Source organism: Oncorhynchus keta, chromosome 33 (genome assembly GCF_023373465.1).
Source record: "Oncorhynchus keta strain PuntledgeMale-10-30-2019 chromosome 33, Oket_V2, whole genome shotgun sequence".
NCBI classification, from domain to species: Eukaryota; Metazoa; Chordata; class Actinopteri; order Salmoniformes; family Salmonidae; genus Oncorhynchus; species Oncorhynchus keta.
This window is the reverse complement of record NC_068453.1, coordinates 15,416,893-15,441,587: the sequence shown is the minus strand read 5'-3', so window position 1 is coordinate 15,441,587 and position 24,695 is coordinate 15,416,893. Positions and strand designations below refer to the sequence as shown.

General features: G+C 46.3%; 1 protein-coding gene across 6 annotated transcripts in view; it reads left to right on the top strand.

Moving 5' to 3' along the window:
- Positions 1-24,695, top strand: part of LOC118366268 (coiled-coil domain-containing protein 136-like) — a 68,103-nt gene that overhangs the window by 31,217 nt on the left and 12,191 nt on the right. For all 6 annotated transcript variants that reach the window (XR_008089052.1, XM_052492093.1, XM_052492091.1 and 3 more), the window contains 3 exons: positions 19,947-20,273; positions 20,713-20,787; positions 22,881-23,180. Coding sequence is in view for 5 of the 6 variants with exons in the window: in XM_052492093.1 (XP_052348053.1) it covers positions 19,947-20,273; positions 20,713-20,787; positions 22,881-23,180 (702 nt within the window). In the remaining variant the exon portion in view is untranslated. The remainder of the gene's footprint in view (positions 1-19,946; positions 20,274-20,712; positions 20,788-22,880; positions 23,181-24,695) is intronic.

The window sequence follows — 24,695 nt, the reverse complement described above, 5'->3', positions numbered from 1 at the left end:
ACTTGTCCACCCCCAGCAGCTGCACCCCTCCTCTCTCTCTCTCTCCACATATGCCATGTATAGCACCCACAGAGCCCAGCACGTGCCAACCTCATCCTCCCACCATCACACCTCCATGGCCCACTAACACACTACTCTACTGCAGTCTCTCTCTCTCTCTCTCTCTCACTCACTCACTCACTCACTCACTCACTCACTCACTCACTCACTCACTCACTCACTCACTCACTCACTCACTCACTCACTCACTCACTCACTCACTCACTCACTCACTCACTCACTCACTCACTCACTCACTCACTCACTCACTCACTCACTCACTCACTCACTCACTCACACACACACACAGGGAGACAGCTGCACCCCTCCTCTCTCTCTCTCCACATATGCCATGTATAGCACCCACAGAGCCCAGCGCGTGCCAACCTCATCCTCCCACCATCACGCCTCCATGGCCCACTAACACACCACTCTACTGCAGTCTCTCTCTCTCCCTGCTCTCTCTCTCTCTCACACACAGGGAGACAGCTGCAGCCATAGTTCTGCCTCTGCATCCTCATATTAGAGCCTGTCTCCTCTCCTCTGTCATCTGTAATTGGATGTGACTGGCGATGAAAAGTTCAGGATTGTGACCCATTGCCTGGGGTTACCCTCTCTGTCTATCTCTCCAGCAAAAACGAGGTCTCCGGAGCCTTCCCTCCCTTCCTGTCAGTAACCTGCCCCCCCCCGTTACAGTGTGACTGTAGCAGAGGTCAACCAAAAGTACAGTCATGAGAGCTGATTGTCTAGTTGCAGTATAACCTTCTTTAAATTGTGTTTACCATGTTTACTCTCTCTCTCTCTCTCTCTCTGGTGTGTGTGGGCTGCTGTCTAACAGGATAATTATCAGTGTAGCTGAGTACTGAACTCCTACACTGTCTCTGTATTACGACCCATTTAAAGGCAATATCTGTCAAACTAACAGTTCATCGCTATACCCTCATCTAGTCACTAGAAGTCTGACTGGAACAGGACTGTAGACTGGGGATTTGCTTCTGCTGCTTTGAGCCAAGTCTGGAAAGGGTTTGAGGTCTGTGGACGTGTATCCTGGCTGGCAATCGCTATGAAATATCCTGTTTCTAATGACCATCTGCGTCCCAAAATGGCACCTTGTTCCCTATATAGTGCACTACTTCTGACCAGAGCTCTATGGTCTATGTAAAGTAGTGAACTACAGTATATAGGGAATAGTAAGGGGTGGCTGGTAGCCTAGTGGTTAGAGCGTTGGGCCAGTAACCCAAAAGGTTGCTGGATCGAATCCCTGAGCTGACAAGGTAAAAATCTGTTGTTCTGTCCCTGGACAGCAGTTAACCCACTGTTCCCCGGGCACTGTGGATGCTAAGGTAGCCCCCCGCACCTCCCTAACTCAAAGGGGTTGGGTTAAATGCGGAAGACACATTTCAGTTGAAGGCATTCAGTTGTTTAACTGACTAGCTTCCCCTAGTGCCATTTGGGATGTTAACTAATGACACTGCACTAACAGTTTCAGGTAAACTAGCTAAACCATTGTGCTTTAATTATAATGTCAATACTAGATACAGTGGTTAGCTAGCTTGGAGGAAGTATTTAATGTTTTGTGCACTGCGTCTGTGCACTTAGCTAGCTACCCATTGCATATGAAGTGTGACTGGCTCATCCGTGGATGTACAGAGAAAATGCACTCTTTTTTTCTGATTGGTTCAAAGTTACTAATGAGCATTGTAATTCTACAAGTTGAATTGGTAGGTTCGTCGCTACCAAGTCGGGACGCAGCAGGTAACGCTTTTGTCTAGCAAGAGGAGGAAGGGCCTCCCACTGTGATCAGTACACATCGGCAGTGAGATTCTCAGTGTGTTTCCTGCTTTAGAAGTAAGCTATGTTATTAGACTAGTAACCTTCTGTGTTACAGTATAGACTTAGTGAGAAGTGTGTGTTTGTGTTAGGCTGTGTGTGAAGTGGTGTGTTGGTGGGGTGTTGAGAAATGTGTGTCTGTGTTAGGCTGTGTTGTAAGTGTTTTAGTCTGGGTGTTGAGAAGTGTGTGTCTGTGTTAGGCTGTGTGTGAAGTGGTGTGTTGGTGGGGTGTTGAGAAATGTGTGTCTGTGTTAGGCTGTGTTGTAAGTGTTTTAGTCTGGGTGTTGAGAAGTGTGTGTCTGTGTTAGGCTGTGTGTGAAGTGGTGTGTTGGTGGGGTGTTGAGAAGTGTGTGTCTGTGTTAGGCTGTGTGTGAAGTGGTGTGTTGAGAAGTGTGTGTCTGTGTTAGGCTGTGTTTGAAGTGGTGTGTTGGTGGGGTGTTGAGAAGTGTGTGTCTGTGTTAGGCTGTGTTGTAAGTGTTTTAGTCTGGGTGTTGAGAAGTGTGTGTCTGTGTTAGGCTGTGTGTGAAGTGGTGTGTTGGTGGGGTGTTGAGAAGTGTGTGTCTGTGTTAGGCTGTGTGTGAAGTGGTGTGTTGAGAAGTGTGTGTCTGTGTTAGGCTGTGTTTGAAGTGGTGTGTTGGTGGGGTGTTGAGAAGTGTGTGTCTGTGTTAGGCTGTGTGTGAAGTGGTGTGTTGGTGGGGTGTTGAGAAGTGTGTGTCTGTGTTAGGCTGTGTTTGAAGTGGTGTGTTGGTGGGGTGTTGAGAAGTGTGTGTCTGTGTTAGGCTGTGTTGTAAGTGTTTTAGTCTGGGTGTTGAGAAGTGTGTGTCTGTGTTAGGCTGTGTGTGAAGTGGTGTGTTGGTGGGGTGTTGAGAAGTGTGTGTCTGTGTTAGGCTGTGTGTGAAGTGGTGTGTTGAGAAGTGTGTGTCTGTGTTAGGCTGTGTTTGAAGTGGTGTGTTGGTGGGGTGTTGAGAAGTGTGTGTCTGTGTTAGGCTGTGTGTGAAGTGGTGTGTTGGTGGGGTGCTGAGAAGTGTGTGTCTGTGTTAGGCTGTGTGTGAAGTGGTGTTTTAGTCGGGGTGTTGAGATGTGTGTGTCTGTGTTAGGCTGTGTGTGAAGTGGTGTGTTGGTGGGGTGTTGAGAAGTGTGTGTCTGTGTTAGCCTGTGTGTGAAATGGTGTGTTGGTGGGGTGTTGAGAAGTGTGTGTCTGTGTTAGGCTGTGTGTATGCAGGTGGCACATGGGCACAGAGTTGGGTGTATTATTGGTCACTCTAATCAGTTGGCCTACTCAATATATACAACCTAACAGTTACTAATTGGTAAATATCAAATCAAATCAAATTTATTTATATAGCCCTTCGTACATCAGCTGATATCTCAAAGTGCTGTACAGAAACCCAGCCTAAAACCCCAAACAGCAAGCAATGCAGGTGTAGAAGCACGGTGGCTAGGAAAAACTCCCTAGAAAGGCCAAAACCTAGGAAGAAACCTAGAGAGGAACCAGGCTATGTGGGGTGGCCAGTCCTCTTCTGGCTGTGCCGGGTGGAGATTATAACAGAACATGGCCAAGATGTTCAAATGTTCATAAATGACCAGCATGGTCGAATAATAATAAGGCAGAACAGTTGAAACTGGAGCAGCAGCACAGTCAGGTGGACTGGGGACAGCAAGGAGTCATCATGTCAGGTAGTCCTGGGGCAGGGTCCTAAGGCTCAGGTCCTCCGAGAGAGAGAAAGAAAGAGAGCATTAGAGAGAGCATATGTGGGGTGGCCAGTCCTCTTCTGGCTGTGCCGGGTGGAGATTATAACAGAACATGGCCAAGATGTTCAAATGTTCATAAATGACCAGCATGGTCGAATAATAATAAGGCAGAACAGTTGAAACTGGAGCAGCAGTTAGTAACCCTTATTTTTGTTCATTACCATGGAATCCCAAATTTGGTAGTGCATGGGCAGATTTCCTCTTGTTATGTCATTCACTGACATACCTTAGATAACTATTTGTAACCTATCAGGAATTTCCATCTACCAGCCCATGTTAGCTAGGTAGGTATGTAAGGCTAACTAACCAGCTAGATAACTGTTGTAGTTACCATGGCCAGATTATGTGCCCATGGGGGCCTCAACCAACAGGAGGCCCCCATTGATTTTGATGTGTCACTCAGGTACACTATATATATATATATATATATATACATACAAAAGAATGTGGACACCCCGTTGCTAACAGGTGTATAAAATCGAGCATACAGCCACGCAATCTCCATAGACAAACATTTGCAGCTGATTGGCCTTACTGAAGAGCTTAGTGACTTTCAACGTGGCACTGTCAAGGGATGCCACCTTTCCAACAAGTCAGTTCATCAAATTTCTACACTGCCAGAGCTGCCCTGGTCAACTGTAAGTGCTGTTATTGTGAAGTGGAAATGGCTAGGAGGAGGAACAAAGGCTCAGCCGAGAAGTGGTAGGCCACACTAGCTCACAGGACCGGACCATCGAGTGCTGTAGCGCATAGAAATCATCTGTCCTTAGTTGCAACACTCACTACCGAGTTTCAAACTGCCTCTGGAAGCAATGTCAGCACAAGAACCGTTCGTCGGGAGCTTCATTAAATGGGTTACCATGGCTGAGCCCCCGCACACAAGCCTAAGATCACCATGCCAAGCTTTGGCTGGAGTGGTGTAAAGGTCGCCGCCATTGGACTCTGGAGCAGTGGAAACGCGTTCTCTGGAGGGATGAATCATGCTTCACCATCTGGCAGTCCGAAGGACGAAGAAGGCTGTTTTTCATGATTCGGGCTAAGCCTCTTAGTTCCAGTGAAGGAAAATCTTAACACTACAGCATACAATAACATTCTAGACAATACTGTGCTTCCAACTTTGTGGCAACAGTTTGGGGAAGGCCCTTTCCTGTATCAGCATGACAATGCCTTTGTGCACAAAGCGAGGTCCGTACAGAAATGGTTTGTCGAGATTGGTGTGGAAGAACTTGACTGGCCTGCACAGAGCCTTGACCTCAACTCCATCGAACACCTTTGAGATGAATTGGAACGCCGACAGTGAGCCAGGCCTAATCGCCCAACATCAGTGTCCAACCTCACTAATGCTCTTGTGGCTGAATGGCATCAAGTCCCCGCAGCAATGCTCCAACATCTAGTGGAAAGCCTTCCCAGCAGCAAAGGGGGACCAACTCCATATTAATGGCCGCGATTTTGGAATGGGATGTTTGACGAACAGGTGTCCACATATTTTTGGTCATGTAGCGTATCATTGTATAAACACGCATAAGATGGAAAAATGTGTAGAATTGCATGAACTTAGCTTTAAAACTGCAACATTTTCTCCACCAACAAGAGGGGTGTGAACAGTTTGAGGTCGCATTGGATCGCTTGGTGGGGGTTTGTTACCACACCGATAAATTACAATATCCGTCCGGACTTTCTCAAATAGTATTTGAGTACCCCTGCTCTATACTAACCAGACAGGAGCCTTCTCCAAAAGGACTCGTGGGTGTGGACTGCCCTTGTATGGTCATATCATTTTTTTATTCTAACAAGTGCGTGTGTCAATCCTTGTGAAAGATCTCGGCTGACATAACCTACATATTTGTCTCGGTGAGAATGTGAATTCATAACATGATTAGATTCCTGTCATGGTTTCTCTTCTGAATGGGATTTTTCTGTCCTCGAGGGAGCGACGTCAATACAAAAGATGGTTGGGCTCATTGGAATGGGCGGGGGATTCGAGTTAAGTGAGGATTCTGCACATAACTGTAGTTTAAGGTGTGTGTGTGTTTTCTCCAAATGGGACCATGAGACTGTTCCCAAGAAGACAGCATTGTGTCTATGCGGTGCTACTAGACATTGACAGTGTGTGTAGGACTTGAGTGTGTGGGATGTCATCTTTGTGAGTGTGAGGGGGCTGTTACCTTAGTGTGTTAGTAGAGAATTAGGACATGAATTATAGAGGTAGGGGAGAGAGAGTCAAATCGATAACATTATGTCCCAATGCCCTTCGTCCTCCATTTTCATCATCCTACAGTATATCATATCCCCTCTGCTCTGGCCCTGTGTGTAGTCAGGTTAGTCATATGGATTTTATAAGCCCTCGCTCTGTGTGTGTTTGTTTGTGCGTGTGAGAGATGGTGTGTGCATTCATAATCTAGTAAATCACAGAGACAGGGGTGCTCTGATAGGACATACAGTGCCTTGCGAAAGTATTCGGCCCCCTTGAACTTTGCGACCTTTTGCCACATTTCAGGCTTCAAACATAAAGATATAAAACTGTATTTTTTTGTGAAGAATCAACAACAAGTGGGACACAATCATGAAGTGGAACGACATTTATTGGATATTTCAAACTTTTTTAACAAATCAAAAACTGAAAAATTGGGCGTGCAAAATTATTCAGCCCCCTTAAGTTAATACTTTGTAGCGCCACCTTTTGCTGCGATTCTAGCTGTAAGTCGCTTGGGGTATGTCTCTATCAGTTTTGCACATCGAGAGACTGACATTTTTTCCCATTCCTCCTTGCAAAACAGCTCGAGCTCAGTGAGGTTGGATGGAGAGCATTTGTGAACAGCAGTTTTCAGTTCTTTCCACAGGACTTTGATTTGGCCATTCTAACACCTGGATATGTTTATTTTTGAACCGTTCCATTGTAGATTTTGCTTTATGTTTTGGATCATTGTCTTGTTGGAAGACAAATCTCCATCCCAGTTTCAGGTCTTTTGCAGACTCCATCATGTTTTCTTCCAGAATGGTCCTGTATTTGGCTCCATCCATCTTCCCATCAATTTTAACCATCATCCCTGTCCCTGCTGAAGAAAAGCAGGCCCAAACCATGATGCTGCCACCACCATGTTTGACAGTGGGGATTGTGTGTTCAGGGTGATGAGCTGTTTGGTGTGTCTCCCAGGTGGCTTGTGGCAAACTTTAAACAACACTTTTTATGGATATCTTTAAGAAATGGCTTTCTTCTTGCCACTCTTCCATAAAGGCCAGATTTGTGCAATATACGACTGATTGTTGTCCTGTGGACAGAGTCTCCCACCTCAGCTGTAGATCTCTGCAGTTCATCCAGAGTGATCATGGGCCTCTTGGCTGCATCTCTGATCAGTCTTCTCCTTGTATGAGCTGAAAGTTTAGAGGGACGGCCAGGTCTTGGTAGATTTGCAGTGGTCTGATACTCCTTCAATTTCAATATTATCGCTTGCACAGTGCTCCTTGGGATGTTTAAAGCTTGGGAAATCTTTTTGTATCCAAATCCGGCTTTAAACTTCTTCACAACAGTATCTCGGACCTGCCTGGTGTGTTCCTTGTTCTTCATGATGCTCTCTGCGCTTTTAACGGACCTCTGAGACTATCACAGTGCAGGTGCATTTATACGGAGACTTGATTACACACAGGTGGATTGTATTTATCATCATTAGTCATTTAGGTCAACATTGGATCATTCAGAGATCCTCACTGAACTTCTGGAGAGAGTTTGCTGCACTGAAAGTAAAGGGGCTGAATAATTTTGCACGCCCAATTTTTCAGTTTTTGATTTGTTAAAAAAGTTTGAAATATCCAATAAATGTCGTTCCACTTCATGATTGTGTCCCACTTGTTGTTGATTCTTCACAAAAAAATACAGTTTTATATCTTTATGTTTGAAGTCTGAAATGTGGCAAAAGGTCGCAAAGTTCAAGGGGGCCGAATACTTTCGCAAGGCACTGTATTTTCCTCATATTGATCTCCCTTCCCTCATACAGAAGGAAAACAAATTGAATTGGGTTTATAAATGGGTAAACATTAATACTTGTGATTAGTTTAGTCTGGTTTAGGCTTTGATTTATGTCCTCTCAACCTTTCCTACTCTTTGACACTGTTCATTCCATTTTACACCTATCTTTTCTCGCCTATCTTCTCCCGCCTATCTTCTCTCTCCTATCTTCTCCCGCCTATCTTCTCCCGCCTATCTTCTCCCGCCTATCTTCTCTCTCCTATCTTCTCTCTCCTATCTTCTCCCGCCTATCTTCTCCCGCCTATCTTCTCCCGCCTATCTTCTCCCGCCTATCTTCTCTCTCCTATCTTCTCTCTCCTATCTTCTCTCTCCTATCTTCTCTCTCCTATCTTCTCTCCGCTATCTTCTCTCCGCTATCTTCTCTCCGCTATCTTCTCTCCGCTATCTTCTCTCTCCTATCTTCTCTCTCCTATCTTCTCTCTCCTATCTTCTCTCCGCTATCTTCTCTCCGCTATCTTCTCTCCGCTATCTTCTCTCTGCTATCTTCTCTCAATCTTTTATAATACATCTTTTTTACTCATCAGTCTTTCTCTCCCTTCTTCAACTGTTTCGCTGTTTTTTCTCCTCTTGCTTTCATTCTCTCGCATCATCTTGCTGGCTTCCTCTTCTCTCTCCATCTCATATGAAGTACTCATTACAGCTCTATCAAACATAAATTAAAAACACCACTGCCACAGTGATGATGTCTGATCTGGCCAGAGAGAAAGAAAGGGAAGATGCTGAGAGGCAGAGAACCAGAGGAGATGAGGCATGGAGGAAGTGAAGGAGAGAGAGATGTTAAATGTCTTCACAGAACTGATGCAGGCCTATTGATATTCCAGCACTGCTCTCCTCTGGCCTACGATCTACTGCCTTTTCTCATCAAGGCTGGGGTGGTGTGTGTGTGTGTGTGTGTGTGTGTGTGTGTGTGTGTGTGTGTGTGTGTGTGTGTGTGTGTGCGTGCGTGCGTGCGTGCGTGCGTGCGTGCGTGCGTGCGTGCGTGCGTGCGTGCGTGCGTGCGTGCGTGCGTGCGTGCGTGCGTGCGTGCGTGCGTGCGTGCGTGCGCGCGTGCGTGCGCGTGCGTGCGTGCGTGCGTGCGTGCGTGCGTGCGTGCGTGCGTGCGTGCGTGCGTGCGTGCGTGCGTGCGTGCGTGCGTGCGTGCGTGCGTGCGTGCGTGCGTGCGTGCGTGCGTGCGTGCGTGCGTGCGTGCGTGCGTGCGTGCGTGCGTGCGTGCGTGCGTGCGTGCGTGCGTGCGTGCGTGCGTGCGTGCGTGCGTGCGCGTCGCGTGCGTGCGTGCGTGCGTGCGTGCGTGCGTGCGTGCGTGCGTGTGTTCTGTGGTAAAAGCTGGGATAATGTTCACTTGGGGAGTGATGAAAGGAACAGAGCTGGATGGATTGATAAGGTGTATAGGTGTGTGTGGCGGTCCTCAGTATTCTGCCTCTGTCTCATAGCCAATGTCACCCGCTTCATATCAGTCTCACTCAGGAGTGTGTATGTGTGTGTTTGTGTATGTGTGAGAGATCCAAGATGGCGTAGCAGTCGCACGTGTGTTTTGTCTTGTCCCGTGGAAATATCGTAAATATCGTTTTCCCCGTTTTTTTTCTCTCGTATATATTTCGTATATATGTTCATCTCACTTTCCGTCTACGGACTGAATATACTCTCCTGCAACCCGCCTCACCCAATGTGGTACGGTTCTGCTATTTTTATACTTTAGAATTGGAACCCCCATCAGAAGCTAGGTAGCTAACTAGCTACTAGCTAGTAATCAGCCACTATTAGCGGTCTTTCACCATCAACTAGGACATCAGCCAGCCTCAGCTTGGTCAATACCTACCAGTCTACACAGCACGATATCAACCCAGAGCATATCGGACTGCTTTTTCTCTAGCACATCTCCAGATTTCTACCGCAAGCTCTGAACCTTTACATCGGATCATCGCAGCTAGCTAGCTGCAATCCGAGTGGCTACTCCTGGCTAACGTGTCTGTCCGAAAGCAAGCACCAGTTAGCCTTGAGCTAGCCTCGAGCTAGGCCCATCTCCCGACTAGCCTCAGAGGTCCACCAGCTAATTATTGGGCTACAGTACCTCTTTTGCCAATTGGCCTGGCCCCTTTACTGCCGACACGGAGCCTCGTCCGATCCTTCACGACTGGTCTGCCGATGTAATAGGCCGAGGTGGTTTCAACAGGCCCTTCCGTTGCGACGACACTGAAGGCCCATCTGCTAGCCCCGGCCCGCTAGCTGTCTGAATCGCTGTCTCCAGCTCACCTATTGTAGTAGTGACTACTTGAATTGGCTCCCTGACTCACCTATTGCTACTCATTGGACCCTATGATCACACGGCTACACTTATCTCTCCCTAATGACAATATGCCTTGTCTATTGCTGTTTTGGTTAGTGATTATTGTCTAATTTCACTGTAGAGTCCCCAGCCCTGCCCAATATGCCTTACATAGCCCTTTTGTCCCACCCCCCACACATGCGGTGACCTCACCTGGGTTAACTGGTGCCTCTAGAGACAAAACCTCTCTTATCGTCACTCAGATCCTAGGTTTACCTCCACCATACTCGCATCCTACCATACTCTTGTCTGTACATTATGCCTTGAATCTATTCTTCCAAGCACAGAAATCTGCTCCTTTTACTCTCTGTTTCGAACGCACTAGATGACCAGTTCTTATAGCGTTTAGCCAAATCAAATCAAATCAAATTTATTTATATAGCCCTTCGTACATCAGCTGATATCTCAAAGTGCTGTACAGAAACCCAGCCTAAAACCCCAAACAGCAAACAGCAAACAATGCAGGTGTAAAAGCACGGTGGCTAGGAAAAACTCCCTAGAAAGGCCAAAACCTAGGAAGAAACCTAGAGAGGAACCGGGCTATGTGGGGTGGCCAGTCCTCTTCTGGCTGTGCCGGGTAGAGATTATAACAGAACATGACCAAGATGTTCAAATGTTCATAAATGACCAGCATGGTCGAATAATAATAAGGCAGAACAGTTGAAACTGGAGCAGCAGCACAGTCAGGTGGACTGGGGACAGCAAGGAGCCATCATGTCAGGTAGTCCTGGGGCACGGTCCTAGGGCTCAGGTCCTCCGAGAGAGAGAAAGAAAGAGAGAATTAGAGAGAGCATATGTGGGGTGGCCAGTCCTCTTCTGGCTGTGCCGGGTGGAGATTATAACAGAACGTGGCCAAGATGTTCAAATGTTCATAAATGACCAGCATGGTTGAATAATAGTAAGGCAGAACAGTTGCAACTGGAGCAGCAGCATGGCCAGGTGAACGGGACAGCAAGGAGTCATCATGTCAGGTAGTCCTGGGACATGGTCCTAGGGCCCAGGCCAGTTGAAACTGGAGCAGCAGCATGGCCAGGTGGACTGGGGACAGCAAGGAGTCATCATGTCAGGTAGTCCTGGGGCATGGTCCTAGGGCTCAGGTCCTCCGAGAGAGAGAAAGAAAGAGAGAAGGAGAGAATTAGAGAACGCACACTTAGATTCACACAGGACACCGAATAGGACAGGAGAAGTACTCCAGATATAACAAACTGACCCTAGCCCCCCGACACATAAACTACTGCAGCATAAATACTGGAGGCTGAGACAGGAGGGGTCAGGAGACACTGTGGCCCCATCCGAGGACACCCCCGGACAGGGCCAAACAGTAAGGATATAGCCGTACCCATATCCTTCTCCTCCTCTGTTCCTTTGGTGATGTAGAGGTTAACCCAGGCCCTGAAGCCCCCAGCACCACTCCCATTCCCCAGGCGCTCTCATTTGTTGACTTCTGTAACTGTAAAAGCCTTGGTTTCATGCATGTTAACATCAGAAGCCTCTTCCCTAAGTTTGTTTTATTCACTGCTTTAGCACACTCTGCCAACCCTGATTTTCTAGCCGTGTCTGAATCTTGGCTTAGGAAGGCCACGAAAATACTGACATTTCCTGAAAATCCTGATTGCCCCCATCTATCTTCAGAGTTCTACTGTTAGGTGACCTAAACTGGGATATGCTTAACACCCCGGCCAATCTACAATCTAAGCTAGATGCCCTCAATCTCACACAATTTATCAAGGAACCTACCAGGTACATCCCTAAATCCGTAACCATGGGCACTCTCTTAAATATCACCCTCTGCTGTCTTCAACCAGGATCTCAGTGATCACTGCCTCATTGCCTGCGTTCGTAATGGGTCCGCGGTCAAACGACAATCCCTCATCACTGTCTAACGCTCCCTAAAACACTTCAGCGAGCAGGCCTTTCTAATCGACCTGGCCCGGGTATCCTGGAAGGATATTGACCTCATCCGTCAGTAAAGGATGCCTGGTTGTTCTTTAAAAGTGCTTTCCTCACCATCTTAAATAAACATGCTCCTTTCAAAAAATGTAGAACTAAGAACAGATATTGCCCTTGGTTCACCCCAGACGTGACTGCCCTTGACCAGCACAAAAACATTCTGTGGCGTTCTGCTTTAGTATCGAATAGCCCCCGCGATATGCAACTTTTCAGGGAAGTCAGAAACCAATATACACAGTCAGTTAGAAAAGCTAAGGCTAGCTTTTTCAAACAGAAATTTGCATCCTGTAGCACTATTCCCAAAAAGGTTTTGGACACTGTAAAGTCCATGGAGAATAAGAGCACCTCCTCCCAGCTGTCCACTGCACTGAGACTAGGTAACTGTCACCACAGATAAATCTACGATAATCGATCATTTTAATAAGCATTTCTCTATGGCTGGCCATGCTTTCCACCTGGTTACCCCTACCCCAGACAACAGCTCTGCACCCCCTGCAGCAACTTGCCCTAGCCCCCCCATTCTACTTCATCCAAATCCATGTTCTTAAAGAGAGGCAAAATCTGGATCCCTACAAATCAGCTGGGCTAGACAATCTGGACCCCCTCGTTCTAAAATTGTCCACCGAAATTGTTGCAACCCCTATTACTTATTAGATAGAGATCAGTGTGTCAAATCAGAGGGCCTGTTGTCCGGACCTCTGGCAGTCTCTATGGGGGTGCCACAGGGTTCATTTCTCGGGCCACTCTTTACTCTGTATATATCAATGATGTCGCTCTTGCTGCTGGTGATTCTCTGATCCACCTCTACGCAGACAACACCATTCTGTATACATCTGGCCCTTCTTTGGACACTGTATTAACTAACCTCCAAACAAGCTTCAATGCCATACAACACTCCTTCCGTGGCCTCTAACTGCTTTTAAATGCTTGTAAACCTAAATGCATGTTCTTCAACCGATTGCTGCCCGCACCCGCCCGCCCAAATAGCATCACTACTCTGGACGGTTCTGACTTAGAATATGTGGACAACTATAAAACCTAGGTGTCTGGTTAGACTGTAAACTCTCCTTCCAGATCTCCAATCCAAAATGATATCTAGAATCGGCTTCCAATTTCGCAACAAAGCCTCCTTCACTCATGCTGCCAAACATACCCTCATAAAACTGACTATCCTACCGATCCTTGACTTTGGCGATGCCATTTACAAAATAGCCTCCAAAACTCTACTCAGCAAACTGGATGTAGTCTATCACAGTCCCATCCGTTTTGTCACCAAAGCCCCATATACTACCCACCACTGCGACCTGTAGGCTCTCGTTGGCTGGCCCTTGCTACATATTCATCGCCAGACCCACTGGCTCCAGGTCATCTATAAGTCTTTGCTAGGTAAAGCCCCGCCTCATCTCAGCTCACTGGACACCATAGCTACACCCACCCGTAGCACACGCTCTATCAGGTATATTTCACTGGTCATCCCCAAAGCCAACACCTCATTTGGCCGCCTTTCCTTCCAGTTCTCTGCTGCCAATGACTGGAACGAATTGCAAAAATCACTGAAGCTGGAGACTTATATCTCCCTCTCTATCTTTAAGCATCAGCTGTCAGAGCAGCTTACCGATCACTGTACCTGTACACAGCCAACTACCTCATCCCCATATTGTTATTTATCTTTTTGCTCTCTTGCACCTCAGTATCTCGACTTGCACATCATCTTCTGCACATCTATCACTCCATTGTTAATGGTAAATTGTAATAATGTCTTGCCTCTATGGCCTATTTATTGCCTTACCTCCCTAATCTTCTACATTTGCACACATTGTACATAGATGTTTCTGTTGTGTTATTGACTGTACGTTTGTTTATGTGTAACTTTGTGTTGTTGTTTTTGATGCACTGCTTTGCTTTATCTTGGTCAGGTCGCAGTTTTAAATGAGAACTTGTTCTTAACTGGCCTACCTGGTTAAATAAAGGTGAAATAAAAAAATAGAAAACAAAATGTGTGATAAAGGCACAACAGAATAGTAATCAGTGCAGGTGTTGGCCCGGGGCGAAAAACAGGTTACAGAGGTGACTGGACTTTTTCGGATTCTCTGTCACTCATTCTTTTCAACCTTTCTCTCTTTTCACTGGCTCAGCTGTAGAATCTTGAGTGGCTCTGTGGCAGACCTGGCCGTTTCTGAGGTGCAGGAGATGAAGAGTAACACTGAAAATAAAAGGAATCAGAGCATGTGTCAATGCAATCAGACATGATGCGCAACACCTGCATACAAGGCAATCGGTAGTCAATTATCTCAATTATCTCAGAAAAGTGTGACTTGATTGAGACAGCATATGTCGTTTTGGGATTCAGTATAGTTTTGACATCATTTTAAAATGTTTTACTACATTTTTGCAAAATGCATAAACATTTCAAATGGCCTAGAAACAGGTGTGAAGACCAAGAAACTCAAACTGAATAAAAAAGCTAAAGAGGTGGGCCTATGGGAACATGTAAGCGGGAATTGGGTTAAAGAACCGTCATAAATGACAGGAACCACATAAAGCCAGGGGTTAGGGGGAAACATATTAAAGCATGATAATGAGAGAGAGAAAAAAAATAGAATATATACTGTCTCGATCAAGTCACACTTTTCTGAGATAATTGATTATTGATGTCCCTTCTGGTGCTTTTATTGCTGTTGCGCGACATGTCTGATTGCATTGGCGCACGTTTCCTATATTCGGATGAAGGTCTGAAGACCGAAAGCTCGGCCTAATAAATTGAAAATGATGCATGAGTGTATAGAGATTCCTTTTCATTCCACTGTGTCAGCTGTGCCACAGAGCAGTGTTATCTGTTTCTCTTTCTCTCTCTGTGTGTGTGTGTGTGTGTGTGTGTGTGTGTATGTGTGTGTGTGTGTGTGTTTGTTTGCGTGAGTGCTCCTGGGGGGGTGTACTGTGTAGACAGTGTGTTGATGGTACTTGTCAGGAGTGATCAGGGCGGTGAAGAGGCAATGTGTCTGGTCACTAAGTGCCTTGGTGCTATTCAGACAGAAGTGAATTGTAGCTTCACACCCCAGCGGACAGGGACTTCAGGTATCTGCATGCTAAGGAGGCTGTAGGGTGTGTTTGTATGTGCGTGTGTGCTGGAATCCTAGCCTTCGATAAGTCTGTATGTCTCAAAATCTGTGATTGGTGTCATGGTTTTCACTGCTCTTTTGCATTCATGTCCCTTATTGTCGCCCGTCGTCCCTGTCCCCGGTTAGGAGATGACATTACTCCTGCTCTGACTCCCAGTTATGGTTTCAGTATCGTAGTTGCCTGTTATACCTGTAAGATTGCTCTCGTTTTGTTTCCCTGTGTACCCTGCAATACAATTGTCTGTAGCCATAATCCCATAGTTGATATAACAGTGCGGTGATGGGATCAGGTGTGCAAGACTGCATTCTCCTCATGTGTATTCTAAAGGGGGGTGTATCTCTTTGACTGCATAAATAAGCTGCTTTGTTTGTGATAGGATGCTTATGTGTAGCATACTGTGTGTGTGTGCTATGTGAAAAGGGGTGTGTTTGCAGAGAAGAGAGTGTGGCCATGGTTACCAAGGTGCTGTTTTCTGACACAGTGTCGAGGTATGAGTCATTCTGCCATCGCAGCCCCCCATCCCCTCACCACCAGCCACCGAGATCGTCCCGTCGTCATGTGTACACAAAGAGGGACAGGTCTGGGATTTTGAGTGTGGGGGGCTGTTATTTGGGCTCTGGACTTCGTCCTCTGTTCTAACTGTGGCTTCTCAGTCAGAGAGAAGAGAGAGACACGTCTAGCTCATCTTGTCAAGAGCATTTTGATGTCAAACCCTGTCTTTAGAATGATTATTGTGTTTCTGTGAGAGAGATAAAGAGGGAGAGATGAGAGAGTGCAAGGGAGGGCTAGCTGAGAGAAAGAGGAGGGAGAGAGGAAGGCAAAGAGAGAGGGAGAACAGTGCGAGAGAAGGTTAGGCGAGGAAGATTAGCGAAAGAGATGGAGAGAGAGGATAGAGAGAGGGGCGAGAGGGAAGGATCAGACAGCTATGATGAGTGATTTATTGAATGGTCCCTGTGACAGTGATGCTGTTGTAGCAGGGGCATCATTGGTTGCCTGCCAGAAGCCCTGACCAATCAGCCAGTCCTGTAGCAGACCAGAAGGATGTTGGGGCGCAGAGTTGATTACAGAGAGAAGGAAGGAGGGGAGGGGGAGGAGGAAGGGGAAGAGAGGAGAGAACAGCTTAAATTACCTTGAAAATGGCACTTAACCATATTTGAAATGGCCTGTTGTAAGACCCGCATAGTGCTGACATAGATAGGACATAACATCTCATACCACATAACCTGACCAGATCCCATATGACAATCTCTTCATGCCTTTCCTTCACCACGTCGGGCCTTTCTTTCTCTGTCGTAGTTGAGAGGTACAGTGCCTTCAGAAAGTATTCACACCCCCTTAGATGTTGTGTCACTGGCCTACACACAATACCCCATAATGTCAAAGTGGAATTGTGTTTCTATTTTTTTTACAAATTAATAAAAATGAAAAGCTGAAATGGCTTGAGTCATTAGGTCTTCAACCCATTTGTTATGACAAGCCTAAATACGTCCAGGAGTAAAAAAAAAATGTGTTTAACAAGATTTTTGAATGACTACCTCATCTCTGTACCCCACACATACAATTATCTGTAAGGTCCCTCAGTCGAGCAGTGAATTTCAAACACAGATTCAACCACAAAGACCAGGGAGGTTTCCAATGCCTCGCAAAGGTCCCCTATTGGTAGATGGATATAACAAAAAGCAGACATTAACTATCCCTTTTAGCATGGTGAAGTTATGCATTACACTTTAGATGGTTTATCAATACACTAACCTAAATGACAGAGTGAAAAGAAGAACGCCTATAGAGAATACAAATATTCCAATACACGCACCCTGTTTGCAATAAGGCACTAAAGTAAAACTGCAAAACATGTGGTAAAGAAATTAACTTTATGTTATGAATACAAAGCATTAAGTTTTGGAGCAAATCCAACACATCACTGAGTACCACTCTCCATATTTTCAAGCCTGGTGGTGGCAGCATCATGTTATGGGTATACTTGTCATTGGCAAGGACTAGGGAGTTTTTTTTAGGATAACAATAAACGGAATAGAGCTAAGCACAGGCAAAATCCTACTTTCTAATAGAAACTTGGAGACATTCACCTTTCAGCAGGTAAATAACCTAAAACACAAGTATAAGTAAAGTAAAACACAAGTAAAACACAAATATACACTGGAGTTGCTTACCACGATGCATTGAATGTTTCTCAGTGGCCTAGTTATAGTTCTGACTTAAATCGCCTTGAAAATCTATGGCAAGACTTGAACAGAGCTTCAAGCATTTACAAAAGAATAATGTGCAAATGTTGTACAATCCAAGTGTGCAAAGCTCTTACAGACGTACACAGAACGAGTCAACGCTGTAGTCACTGCTAAAGGTGATTCTAACATGCATTGACTCAGGGTTGTGAATACTGAATACTGAATGCAAATGAGATATTTCTGTATTTCCTTTTCAGAAAATGTCTCACATTTCTAAAAACATGTTTATTGAATCCATTTTGAATTCAGGCTGTAACACAACAACATGTGGAGTACGTGAAGGGGTATGAATACTTTCTGAAGGCACTGTAGTTTTTTCGACAACTCATCACATTTGATTAAAAATAGATTGGCCTTGCTAGCTTTTAGGCATCACTGTTAAATCCAGACTAAACCAGAGCCTCCAGATATTCTTCCATAATTGTGCCATGATGATAATTGGTATGCTGCGTTTCAAAAAAGAAGTCTGAGTTTCTTTCTCCCAGGCTAACGTTGGATAAGTGTGTCGTGTCTGGGTTTGGAAGAGGGACTTGGGAATGAGTTCAATGACATTTCCATGCTAATATGATGTCGCCAAAAACCCAGATCTCACACCGAAAATAAAACAAGTTATCTTTCAAAAACAGGAAATAAAATACAATAAACAGGAAATAACTTATATACACACTTACGTACACAGGCTGTGTCCTTACCAGTCTATGCATGTTATGTAAGAATACAGTACTCACTGAGTACATAGGGCTCTTTGACGTGCCACTGTCAGCCGCAGGACATTAGCCCTCTGGATGTACCAGAGGTACCATGGAGAGATCGGCTATAAAATAGTGTGTGTCTGTCTGTCTGTGTGTTTGGGAGATGGAGAGGTCAGTGTCTGTGTGTTGGAGGTACTAGCCTATGGTTGGAGGTAGGAGGTAGACTGCACATTTTATAATAGGTAGCCTCCTCCTTTCAGTTGTGAGTTTTTCATATTCACCAGTAGACTCATCTACCGTGAGTCATCTTCACTGGGCTGTGTGTGTGTGTGTGTGTGTGTGTGTGTGTGTGTGTGTGTGTGTGTGTGTGTGTGTGTGTGTGTGTGTGTGTGTGTGTGTGTGTGTGTGTGTGTGTGTGTGTGTGTGTGTGTGTGTGTGTGTGTGTGTGTGTATTTGTGTGTGTGTATTTGTGTGTGTGTTCATCTGATTATAGCCTGTTGTTGACTGTTTGTTAATAAACAGGTGTTGCCTTGTTGTGCTGTCCACATTATTTATATATTTTCAATCCAAAGGGAAACATTTGGTGTACTCTCAGGTACACACACACACACACACACACACACACACACACACACACACACACACACACACACACACACACACACACACACGCTTTTACTAGAATATTGATTGATGTAACTGGAGCTATTGTCAGCCCAATGGCTTTACCAGAACTCTGTGTGTTCCAGTTAATTGGCCAATAACACACACCCACATGCATACACAGCTAGTAAATGAGACTTCATGTCTTAGGAATGGAAGGCTACACTCTCTCTAACCCGTCCTGTTTCATCTCTCTGTGTGTGAGAGTCCGTCTGGGCAGTGGTGACGCACTAAGGAGACTGCAGCAGACACACACGCATCACCTCCTTTCAGCATCACTGACATCAGAAGACATGTTTAGTATGTTGTTACCCGTGCCCGAGAGAGAGAGCGGAACGTGAGATGGATAGAGGGAGAGGGGAGAGAGTGAGCAGAAAGAGAGAGAGGTAGTGCAGAGAGATGGAAGGGAAAAGAGAGAGAGAGCCAGAAAGAGAGAGGTAAAGAGAGAGAGAGATATTTTTGGAGAGGGGAAGTGAGGAATTGGAGGGGAGAGGTGGAGAGAGAAAGGTGAAGAGGATGAGGGTGAGGGAGAGAGAACAGAGAAGGAAGGGAGGGAGGGAGAGGGGAGCAAGGAGGTAAGGAGGGGAGGGGAGGTGAGAGGTTTTATTTTTGGATGTCCCTCCTCACCCTGGGTCCTGATGACAATAGGCGAGAACGAAAGACGAGAAAGGGACAAGTGGAGTCCACCTCATGTGCTGCATAAGCAATGACTCAAGAGTACATTCTAAGGAGACACATATAGCTCCAGAGAGAGTATTGATTTCCTCTGAGTTTCTCTGAATATTCCTCTGTTTTCCCACTAGATGGCTCTGTAGAACAGGTAAATCTACTTTAAAAGTTGCTCCACGGCCTTCTGCTTGGTCTGAGGACAGCACTATCAGGCAGTGGACTGTGTGGGCAAGAATGAGTGTGTGAAGTCTATTGGGAGGGGGGGGGGGGTTCCTCCGTGGAAACCAGGTGAAGATCGAACCAGGGGATGGGGCAGCAGATGGAGGGGGCTGGGGATCAGGGGGTTGGGTTAGGAGGCTCAAAGCCGAGACAAGTGAACCACAGCTGCCTATCAGCTTTCATACAACAGGATGTATCCTATGAAGCAGGGTCAATGAGTTAAGAAGTACTGCTACCATTTTGTAGGTCAATACAGACCTCTGTATGAAAGGAGTTTGCAGACTAAGCTGTTTACAGAGGTAGTAAATCTCTCACTCTATCTATTTTTTCTCTCTCTCTCTCTCTCTCTCTCTCTCTCTCTCTCTCTCTCTCTCTCTCTCTCTCTCTCTCTCTCTTTCCCCCCATCCCTCTCTCTCTAGATGACATATGTGAACTGAAGGTGGAGAGGCCTGGCATTGTGGACAAGCTGACGGCCAAAGAGAGGGAGTCCCTGGAGGAGAACGATGAGAAGGAGGAGAAAGAGAAGGAGGTGGAGGTGGGGAACGGCGAGAAGGGCCAGCAGGAGGAGCAAGGAGAGGAGAAGGAGGTGAAAGTGGAGGAGGACGAGGAGGAGGAGGAGGAAGGAGGAATGTTAGAGGAGGATGACTTGGAGGAGTTGAGGTCTCAGGTGCTGCAGCTGGTGTTGGAGCTGGAGGAGGCCAGGGATGTGTCTCAACGACATGAAGAGAGCTTCATGGAGCTACAGGGTGTGTTGCTGTGTGTGTGTGTGTGTGTGTGTGGTGTGTGTGTGGGTGTGTGTGTGAGTGAGTGAGTGAAGATTTTGTGTCTGAGTGTGACTGTATTTGTGTTAGTGTGTGGAACAGTGTGTGTCTGAGTGAGTGTGTGTGTGACAGCTGTAGCCATGATTGCATGCTGGGTGTTTAGTTCACTGTGACATCACAGCTGGGTCGTGAGGGGGTTGGGAGGTCCTATTGCTCAGCTGTCATGGTTCTTGTGCCAGTTGTCCCTGACCCCAGCTCCCCCGTGGTCCATCCTGCTGACTCACATATACCACATTGACTGTATACACAGTCACTTTGTTCTTCCTCTCCTCCCCCTTTCTCTTCCTCCTCTTGTACATTTCCTCCTCTCATATCCCCCCCTTCTTCTCTTCCTCCCCTCTCTCCCGCTGTCCTCTGTTCTCAGGTCTGTTGGAAGATGAGCGTCTGGCCAGTGCTCACCAGGCAGAGAGCTTTACCAGACAGATCCAGAGACTGCAAGGTAGACACGCACGCAAGCGCGTATGCACACACACACACACACACACACACACACACACACACACACACACACACACACACACACACACACACACACACACACACACACACACACACACACAAGCACGCACACCCTTATACACAACCTCTCCTCTCTCCACTTCTGATAAATGAGCACAGCACCATTATCTTCCCCCACTGTCTCATGAAATAGTGTATTGGCTGAGGAAAAGTTACCAATAAACATAACTTTTGTAGATAAATGTCTCCTAGCAGGGTCTTGTGATAGTGGAGAGTGGACATACCTTTAAGAGATACAAGGATTGTACACAATCTCCTTTTCTCTCTCTTTTTTCTATGTGTACTGTCCCCATCACCTGACAGTGCTATAGGGTTTAAACAAAAGTTCTACAATAAACTGTTCTATGTAAGAAGTGCAATAGGATTTCAATACACATACATGAATATGACATTATATCTATTCGCTTATGACTTAGTCCCACCATAGTTATATGGTCTAATGGTCTAACATGACTGATAAATGATGCTAGATAAGCCTATCTTAGACTGTATTCACAGAATGTGTCTGCTTGGGAAGAGGTCTGGTACAGCTCCATGATTGGCTGATATCTCAATGGTGCTCAACCTCAGGAGACATGGTGGCCACCGTATGAATGACGTCACGTGACCAGAGACACACCAGACGATAGAAATCCATGTATTACCACTCTGTTCTATTTCATTCTGTGCACCAGACATCATTAGTTACAGGAAGGACAGTGGCTCCAGACGACATAGAGGCCTTATCATGATATCACTTCCTTAGGAGCAGATGCTCAGCATTTTGGATTAACATGGGGTCATGTAGGTCACTGAGTGGATGGGTGTGTGGGGGTGAGAGGGAGCACAGCACTCCCCCCTAGCAGTGACACTCACCACATGACTCCTATTGGAATGCAGACTGGAGGTGTGGGGGGGGCAGGCTGAGGTTGGGATAGTTTGTCTTAGCTCATTTGGCTTGTTATTCTGCTGTTGTACACACACGACGCCAGTGTTTCCCATCTACAGTGAGGGAGAAGGAGAGAGAGAGGGAGAGAACTCTCCGTACATGGTGCACTCCACGTAACGGCAACCCCAAGGCAGAATGCCATGTGATGTCAGAGAGAGGCCATGTGATTGGCTGAATGACTGTAAACGTTAAGGCAGGAGGGGATGGATGTTCCCAGAAGGAAAGTTCTTAAGAGCAGATTGTGAACGTACTGCACAACCATGTGTGTGCTCAAGAATTGTCCCCTTGCTCTGGTGAGCCCAGACTCCTTTTGTCCCTAACCCAGGACAAGCCTCTGTCCAGTACAATACTATACTGTACCTCACACTATAACTAAGTAAGTAAGTAGCTTTGTCTGAGCCAGAACTTCCCAGACTGTACATCTTCTTAATGTTGCGGTCCAGGAAGTAATCTAGATGTGTGGTTCCTCTGTGCAGTGTGTGTTAATAGAGCTGGTCTGCAGACACAGCCATATAGCCATGGCCTCTTGAGCTCTGGCCATGTCTGTGTAAACAAATCAATCTCCCTTCACTTCAAAAGTCAAGTATGTGTGTGTTTGTTTGTGTGTTTGTGTGTTTGTGTGTGTGTGTGTGTGTGTGTGTGTGTGTGTGTGTGTGTGTGTGTGTGTGTGTGTGTGTGTGTGTGTGTGTGTGTGTGTTTATTTGTGTGTTTGGTGTGTGATTAATGAGGAGATCAGAGGCGCCAGGGGTTTTTCTTTAGAGACAGAGAGCCCAGACCAGAGCTAATGCCCTTGTCCCTCTCTTCTGCTCTCTCCTTCTTCCCTATCTTCCCCATGCCCCTGGCTCAGTCAGCTCTTGTGTCTGCTCTTTGCAGCCAGGACATGTTCACTAGAGTGTTTACCAGACCTTCCTGAAACAAAAGGCCCTTGACAGAGTACAAGTCAACATTGCTTGTCTTTTTTCTGAATCACAGATTGACAGGAACATCTCTCCTCTCCTCTCCTCTCCTCTCCTCTCCTCTCCTCTCCTCCTCCTCTCCTCTCCTCTCCTCTCCTCTCCTCTCCTCTCCTCTCCTTTCCCCTCTAGCTCAGCTGCGTTCGGTCCAGGAGGAGATGGACTCTCTGGAGGAGGAGAAGGAGAGTGAGCTGGGGGAGGTGCAGGAGGAGCTGAGGTCTGCCCAGGAGGAGGTGCTGGTTCTGCAGCAGGCGGGGGAGGAGACAGCAGCGGAGAGGGAGAACGACATCGCCTCCCTGCAGGAGGAGCTGTGTCGTCTGAGGGCCGAGCTGCAGCGTCTCCGCACCACGGCCCAAGAGTACGAGCTGGAGATCACCACCCTGCGGGCTGAAATCAGTATGAAGAGCATGAGGAGGGAGGGAGAGACTGACGGTACCATTCCACACACATTCCCTGCCCAACCAGTACACCACTCCATACATAACACTGAAGCAATGGAAACCAATCAGACATGAGGAAAATCCCAGTCAGGTATACCCATTACTACAACACAGTAGTATAATCCAGTTAAAACTGTAGGCCGGATCCAATAGAAACACTAGAAATGTTCAGGTTTTTACAGACTCAACAGGTCCAGTTGGCAGAGAGGCCTTCTTCGCAGCAGAGAATTGTGGGTAAATACAAGAGTCGGGGACTCATCGTCGTGACTCCAGGGTTGCCAGATTTGTCTTTATCCCTCTCTGTTTCTGTATGGACCTCAGAGAGATCATGTCAGTATCCATTAAAACACACTTCGACAACGTTTAGAGGATTTATTGGTGTTATTGATCCCAGGCTCATGGTTATTGGTGAAGCATGCAGAGTTCAAGGTGTCACCACTATACTGTTAGGATAATATGGTATTGACAGAGCACCACCGTGTGTAGTCAAACAAGAGGGAGGAAAGCCAACAGCCTCTGTTTCAGTTTGATGGGTTGATTCTCTCGTGGTGCCGCTAGTCCGTATCGATCTAGGTAGATCCCCTTTCAGTTTTAATGCCCCCATTGTTGGACCGGCCGCAGAACTCCTTGCCTCGTGATTCTCTGGTGCCACCAGGGTAGTTTATGACTCTTGTATTAGATGTGTTGAATGAGAGCTGCAGTTGTTTTGAGTGAATGAAGAGACTGTTGTGGTTCTAATGTTGAAAGTTGTAATGTTGTAAGTTTGGTTCGAGTGATCTGTTCTCTATTGGTGTAACGACTCTCGTCGAAAGGAGTGAACCAAAGCGCAGCGTGGACAGTGTTCATGATTTTTATTTTCAAAAAACACTCAAACAAAATAACCAAAGTGAAAACGAAAGCGCACAGTTCTGTCAGGCACAGACACTAAACAGAAAACAAGATCCCACAAAACCCAAAAGGCAAATGACAACGTATATGTGATCCCCAATCAGAGACAACGATAGACAGCTGCCGATGATTGGGAATGTCACGTTCTGACCATCGTTCTTGTGTGTTTTCCTTGTTTTAGTGTTGGTCAGGACGTGAGCTGGGTGGGCATTCTATGTTGTGTGTCTGGTTTGTCTATTTCTATGTTTGGCCTGATATGGTTCTCAATCAGAGGCAGGTGTTAGTCATTGTCTCTGATTGGGAACCATATTTAGGTAGCCTGTTTTGTGTTGGCTTTTGTGGGTGGTTGTCTCCTGTGTCAGTGTTTGTACCACACGGGACTGTTTCGGGTTTTCATGTTTCTTGTTTTGTAGTCTATTTCATGTATAGTTTCGTTATTAAAAGAACCATGAATCATAACTACGCTGCATCTTGGTCCGATCTCTGCTACACCTCAGAGGAAGAGGAAGAAGAGAACCGTTACAGGGAACCACACACACAGCCAAAACCAAAGAAATAGAAAACATATTCTTTCCCACCCGAGTCACACCCTGACCTAACCAAACATAGAGAATTAAAA